The sequence below is a fragment of the Phoenix dactylifera genome, chromosome 3 (genome assembly GCF_051530095.1).
Source record: "Phoenix dactylifera cultivar Ajwa chromosome 3, Ajwa_hap1_PhDact_Kaust_v1.1, whole genome shotgun sequence".
NCBI lineage: Eukaryota > Viridiplantae > Streptophyta > Magnoliopsida > Arecales > Arecaceae > Phoenix > Phoenix dactylifera.
Window position 1 is genome coordinate 41,235,770 of NC_143192.1, and position 6,799 is coordinate 41,242,568.

A 6,799-nucleotide genomic window follows, 5' to 3' on the forward strand; every position below is an offset into this window, starting at 1 on the left:
ATATTCCCCTCCCTCTTATCCATTTAAATCTGCCACTTAATCAAATTAATGGGTGATTTAATTTGGGTCTAGTGCATGAGTCCAATCCTAGTCAAAATAGGACTTGTATGGACCTATTTCAATTTCCTCCCAATCCTAATCTAATTAGGACTTAATTGAACCATGACTCTATTGAACTCTTCAATCCTAATCCAATTAGGAGTCATAAAATTAATTAGATTAAATTTAAAATTAATTAGGACTTAAGAAAATCCTAATCTAATCAGGACTTGTTCAAATTTCAGCCCTAAGACAATTAGGACATTAGAAATCCTATTCCAAATAGGACTCTAATTTAATTTGAAATCCTAATCCAATTAGGACTCCATGATTCCCACTCCAAGTAGGACTCATGATCAAGTCCAATTAATTGACTTGAGTTCGATAGTGAAAAACTCTTTCTCTACTTTATATTTCTGCCATGGCCAAGGTCTTAGAACTCAGTCTAACAAATCACATAGGATCACTCCTCTTCTATCAAGGTCGATAGATTCCATGTAAGTGCATACCCTACTCCTACAGTGAACTTACTGCAGCCAATCTACACTACAAGGACCCATATGGCTAGAGACCATGTATACGTGTAGTCAAACTACAATAATCTTATTGTGAGTAGCCGAAGCAATGCAGGTCAAAGGACCAGTCATACTACTGCAACATCAAGCAAGTCACTGACGAGTGGATAGACATCCAAGTGACTTCTTGTCTTGGTCACACTCAGTACCCTTGTTCTCTAACAAGCACCTGCACTATCACTTCAGTGTCCCTACACTGTGGACTCGAGTCTCGTCCATCCAGAAGAAAAGTGATCTGTGCACTGATCGGATCGATCACCGTCCTCATGATGATCCATTGATCAGGAGCATTTAGAAATTAATCACCAATGATATATGGCTCAAATTCTCAACTCTTGAGAATATGTATCATCATCTTATTAATTCCTTGGACGATTCATAGACACATAAACAATATGAATGAAAAAGATGCCCATTTATTATTCAATAATAATAAAGTCAAGTACAAATTTATGTCCCAGAATAAATAATGTGTCTGCCAGATTAGCTTCTAGAGCATACATCTAACAATCGTCGCTTTCTTCCAACCGATAGAGTCGGACCGGCGATCGTCGACTTCTTTCAACCGAGAGAGTAGGGCCGGCGGATTTGCAGGTTTGCGGAAGTCGGAAGGATAGGAGGAAGAGACTGTAGAGCCGGCGGATTAAACAGGTGGAGATTGGAGAAGGAGAATGGGTTCGGTGGGGACTCTAGGGACTGGGGAGTTGGGAGAAATTTTTTTTTATTAAACAGGTTAAACGGGTCGGGTCGGGTTACCCGTTTAATAAACAGGTCAGGTTCAGATTATAATTTTCTGACCTATTTAATAAACAGGTTGGATTTAGGTTTATGGATTTTTGACCCGACTTGCATCTGACCCGGCTCGTTTATGCCTGACCCGACCTGATTGCCACCTCTATCTTTGGGCTATAGTCTACTCAGGACAAAAGGACCCATCACATTCAACTGGCATATACATTGGACTACCTACTAAAATGATGCCATGCATGATATCAACTTATTGGCGGGATGAACAAGTTGTGTCAAGCTAGGCATAGCCAGATAGTCTTACTTGAATTTAGAATACAAAACCTGAACCAACCAACGAGACTGCTCAAGAGTTGGCAAAACAGGCCACACGGCCGCAACTCTGCATGGTGGCCAACCTCCGAGGTGAGATTTTCTGCTAAGAAGGGGTCAGGATTGACCAAAATGACTAAAAAAGCTGCATGCTCGCCTAGAAATGCCCGATGCAAACCATGGGGCAGGGTTGTATCCTTCCATTCTTCGAACAAGTTAACAACCGTCGGATCGTGCTATAATTGCTTTCAGATCTTTGCGGAGCGTGGCCTAGTATCCTTCTCTCGCGCGAAGGATGCAACTCAAACCCTTCGAACCATCCACCTGAAAGTTTTCACTTTCGAGTTTTCTTAAGATAAATTTCGATGAATGTGTATCTAATGGCGGAAGTAGGGAAGGAGCTATCTTCATCATCAGAGGTCCGGACTCCATGATGATTACATCTAGTAATTGTCAGATCTTCGACACCTCAGTTCTGAAGGCGGAGCTGTGACTAGCCTGAATCGGTGTGTGTTACGCTTGGTGCGAGCAATTACTGGTTGGATCCAGCAAGAAGTGGGAGGGGTGGGCAATAACCACCCACTGCTTAGGAATATCTGGGTTATGATCAGTGATGGGATGGTTCTGCAGGTAAAGCATGTGTTTCGAGAGGCTAATGGAGCAGCAGATTGGGTAGCCTTGTGTGTAGCTAACCATTATGCAAAGATTTTTTGGTTAGGAGATCGGGTATTATCCAATATACTTCGAAACTTGTTATTTTTTTTATTTTTTAAATATATCCATATCAGCTATGTATAATATATCTATTTTAGAGGTTAAAAAATTACGGAGCATAGTTTTAGTCTGAGCCCAGGACGGAAGCCTCCCCTAAAGTACACAATTGGGCCCCACGGCGAAAGGGGGCCGCATGGAGGATGTCAAAAGCCCCTTGCGGTACCGCGAGAGTGGTAACTCTGGGAATAAGTGGGCCAAAGGCATCAGTCCTGGAGGGGAAGCTATCCAAGACTATACCCCCTTTTGACCGGTCTTGTGCTCGAGAGCTGGTGTCCGGCGCTCCATGTGGGATGTGGGTCTTCCCCTCAACAGGTGGAGCTACAGCATTTCCTACTTGGGAACCCGAGGAATGTGTATGGGTGGGCGGGCAGGGCACGGAACATTCGTTTTTGTTGGCATACGCGTGTCACGATGGGAGTCCCGCCTCTTATGCCCTCTCTCTCCTCTATTGGAGGGAAGAAGGGAAGAAAGAAGAAGGCGGGTGGTGTGGTGGGTGGTTGGATGGTTCGGTTTCCTAACAAATTCCGCCACCCCCGCACGCAGCCTTAGCTTATCAACCCTCCGTAGACATTAGACCACTCCCACTCTTCCTTTATTAAAGAGGGAAAAAAATAATCCTCATATTTGACCGGATTACCCCTCGACAAACGTGTTATTAACCGGCGAAACCAGATTGCGGACTATGTAGAAGATGGAAACTGTGGAGGGTAGAATGGGGGTTTGGGTGGAGTACTGGAGTGCAATTGCCTTCGAGTGGCGGAGGCCTCGCCAGCGTCGCCCGGTTTTCCAAATTTTTGAAATCAGACGGAAGAGGCCGCCTCCACCGACGCGTGCCGGTGCGGCGGGCCCTCCCCCCTGGCCACCCCCGGTTTTTTTTTGTTTCCAGAGGGGATGAAAGGTCGCGACCCCTCTCACCTCTTCCCGCACACACCCCCTCACTTATTATATGCATTTATTATTATAATACAGAAGGTAAACAAATCAAGAGGGAAGAGGACGGAAAGAAAGGGTAGGGAGAGGAAAAATAGATATAAGATGGGCACAAAGGAAGGCTATTTTATTCGAGGGGTTCGGCGGATGGGATGGCAGAGAGAAAGCTGCCGCGAGAGATGAGCAGCAGCAGGAGCTCTTAGATTCGGTGGTTCGAATCATCGATCGCTCTTTGGTCCGTGATCTTTGCTAAGCCATGGCGTCTGGGTTCCCGGGGCGCGATCTCCGCCGAGGCTTTGGGTTCGGGGCCGGATCCGCGATCCAGGTGCCTCCGTTCGCGAACCGATCGGAGCGCGGCGGCGGCGGAGGAGGAGCAGCCGCGGCGGCGGCCGGAGGCCTCTTGAAGCGGTCGCTCAACGAGATGGATAGGCAGCAGCAATTGCAGCTCCAGCACGCTCTTTTCCTCCGATCGGTGAAGCCGAGGACCCATCACGCCTCTCCCTTCTCCCCTCTCTCTTCGGTCGGTATCTCGTCCTCGGCGGCGTCTTCTTTTTCCTCGGATCATTCCGCTTTCATCACCTCTTCTTCTTCCTCCCTGTCCGCCTCTTCTCTTTCTTCCGGTTTGGGCTACGCAAGAAGGCAGCACCCGAACCCGAACCCGAACCCGAGCCCGCCGGATCTCTCCTTCTCGACGGCGGCGACGGGGCCGGCTGCGGCGCCGTCTTGTGTGACCGAGTCGGAGAACAAGGTCACGGTGCGGAACCGGCTGCTCGAGGAGCTGGAGAGGCGACTTCTGGACGATGAGGACGAGGACGAGGACGTGGTCAGCGCCTCGGGCTGCTCGGCGGTGACCACCAACGAGTGGAGCGAGGCGATGCAGCAACTCCTCTCGCCGCCGCCGGCGACGGTGGCGGCACAGCACCCGCTCTCCCCTTCGCCCACCACGTCCTCATCCTCCAGCACGTCGTCCTCCGCTTCCTGCTCTCCTCCCTCCGCCACGCCCTCGCGGCAGATGCTCTCCGACACCGTGGCGGCGATCGTGGACGGGAATCTGGAGGCGGCCGCCGCGAATCTCGCGGTCTTGAAGCGGGCCGCGAACCCCCACGGCGATCCCGAGCAGCGGCTCACGGCGATGATGGTGGCCGCTCTGTGCTCGCGGCTCGAGACGCCGCCACCGTCGTCCGGAGCGCTTCATCGTCCCACCGCCGAGCTCTGCAGCACCGAGCACCTGGCAGCTACCCAGATGCTCCACGATCTCTCCCCCTGCTTCCAGCACGCCCTCTTCGCTGCCAATCTCGCCATCCTCGAGGCCACCAGGGATTCCCCCAGGATCCACATCCTCGACTTTGACGTCGGTCAGGGAAGCCAGTACATGGCCCTCATCCAGGCCCTCGCGGAGCGCCATCGTCATCGCCCCTCCGCCCGGCCTCCCAACGTCAAGATCACCGCCGTCGCCGACCCGACCTCCCCGTTCAATTCCTTCAGCAACGGCAGCGGCGGGCTGAGGATGGTCGGTGACCGGCTGGCGAAGCTGGCGGAGGGGTTCGGAGTGGGGCTCCGGTTCAGCATCGTGTGCCGTCGGGCGTCGGAGCTGGACGAGGCGGCGCTGGGGTGCGAGCCCGGGGAGGCCCTGGCGGTGAACCTGGCGTTCGTGCTTTCGCGGGTGGCGGACGAGAGCGTCTCGCCGGCGAATCCTCGCGACGAGCTCCTCCGGCGGGTGAGGGCCCTGGGGCCGCGGGTGGTGGCGCTGGTGGAGCAGGAGATGAACAGCAACACGGCGCCCTTCGCGGCGCGGTTCGCGGAGGCGTGCGGGCACTACGGAGCGCTGCTGGGGTCGCTGGAAGCTACGCTGGGGCGGGAAAGCGGGAAGCGTTCGCTGGTGGAGGCCTGCCTCGCTCGGAAGGCGGCCAACTCGGTGGCCCGGGAGGGCGCGGACCGGGTCGAGCGCTGCGAGGTCTTCGGCAAATGGCGGGCGCGCATGGGGATGGCCGGTTTCCGGTCCGTCCCGCTCGGCCCGGCCGTGTCTGAGCCGGTCAAGGCCCGGCTCGCATCACCCGGGTCCAACCCGGGTTTCACGGTCAAGGAGGAGGCCGGCGGTATCTGCTTCGGCTGGTCGGGCCGGGTCCTCACCGTCGCTTCCGCATGGCGTTAGGCCGAGGCTATCATCGCATGATTAATCATCTTTACTATTATTATTATTATTATTATAACTATTATTACCGTTGTTGCTCTTGTCGCCGGTTTCTCTTTTTTTCTCTTTCTTTCCTTATAATTTTGCTCATCAGTGATAATAATAGTATTTATTGATAACATTAATAATGTAGATACTATTATTTATCATTGATATTTACGCATCTATTCTATTTCTAAGGGCCCCTCGATTGGAGTCATTATTGTAATTATTATTGTAAGGGCGTTGCTTTGCTCGGGGGGTTCTCATTGATGATGTTGTGGTGTGTTAGAAGCCAGGAGAGAATCCGCGTGTGTTGGGCGTGTGGTCTCATCTGGTTTTCAACATGGTATATCAAGCATTTGTTGACAGCTGGGGGCTGATATTCTTATTTGATTAGCTGGCGGTGATAACATATATAATTTTCGTTTTGAATGTCGTCAGTGAGTTGGTGGATTGGTCTCAATGAGGTGCCGAGTCCTGGGACAACTTGGCTCGCACCCTTAGGGGATTTGAGGCCTGAGCTCATCTGAGGTCTCTAGCCGAAGTCCACAATTTTCAGTGCATGTCCCATCTGAGGTCTGAGCTGGGGTTGTTCCTTGGCTTGGGTTTTGATGTCACGAAGCAAGAAATATGTTTCGAGGTAGGTTATATGCTAGCGGACATGATACAAGGAAAATGCTTGCTCTTTTGCGAACACATGGGCTGCATGTATACTTTCAGTTTGTGTTTGGGGCCTTTCGTTCCGGTAAAGCGTGTGAAAATGCATGTTAGAGACGCGACTATATGTGGCTTTGATGCTAAAAGCCGTCGACTGCGTGACAAAATTTAAATACTATAAAGATAATGATGGCTCCATGATAAAAGAGTCGAATCCTTCCTACCAAACTATTTTGACACCTGAGAAGCCTTGCTTACGATTGAAGGGCACCGCCCCTCTAACAACAACAAAACAAAATATATCCAGAGAGTGAAATAGGATTGTGGACTAAGGAAAGCAAGGTCTGTCATGATTGTGGCAATGCCAAAAAATCAGGAAAAAAAAAAGAGAGACAAATCTTGCTTTCTATTTTCTATAAAGGGTGATTGTGGCTTGGGTCCTTACAATGTGAAGATATCGCAAGAGAAGAATTGCACACATCAAACTCAACAACTTATTGGGTTCCTCATATAGGAAAGCAATAAATTCTCATGATGTGAAATTAGCAATAATATGATATCATACTTGTCCAATTTAACAAGAAGCTAGGAA

General features: G+C 50.6%; 1 protein-coding gene across 1 annotated transcript; it reads left to right on the forward strand.

Annotated features, from left to right (window-relative positions):
- The first annotated feature begins 3,375 nt into the window (after window positions 1–3,375).
- LOC103702695 (scarecrow-like protein 21) lies at window positions 3,376–5,962 on the forward strand. Its single transcript, XM_008785231.6, has one exon. It carries the CDS (start codon window positions 3,634–3,636, stop codon window positions 5,527–5,529), a length of 1,896 nt encoding a protein of 631 aa, XP_008783453.2. The 5' UTR covers window positions 3,376–3,633; the 3' UTR covers window positions 5,530–5,962.
- The last annotated feature ends 837 nt before the right edge of the window (window positions 5,963–6,799 follow it).

Excerpts from the sequence above, each read along its gene's own strand:
- LOC103702695 (XM_008785231.6), top strand. The coding sequence starts at position 3,634 with ATGGCGTCTGGGTTCCCGGGGCGCGATCTCCGCCGAGGCTTTGGGTTC.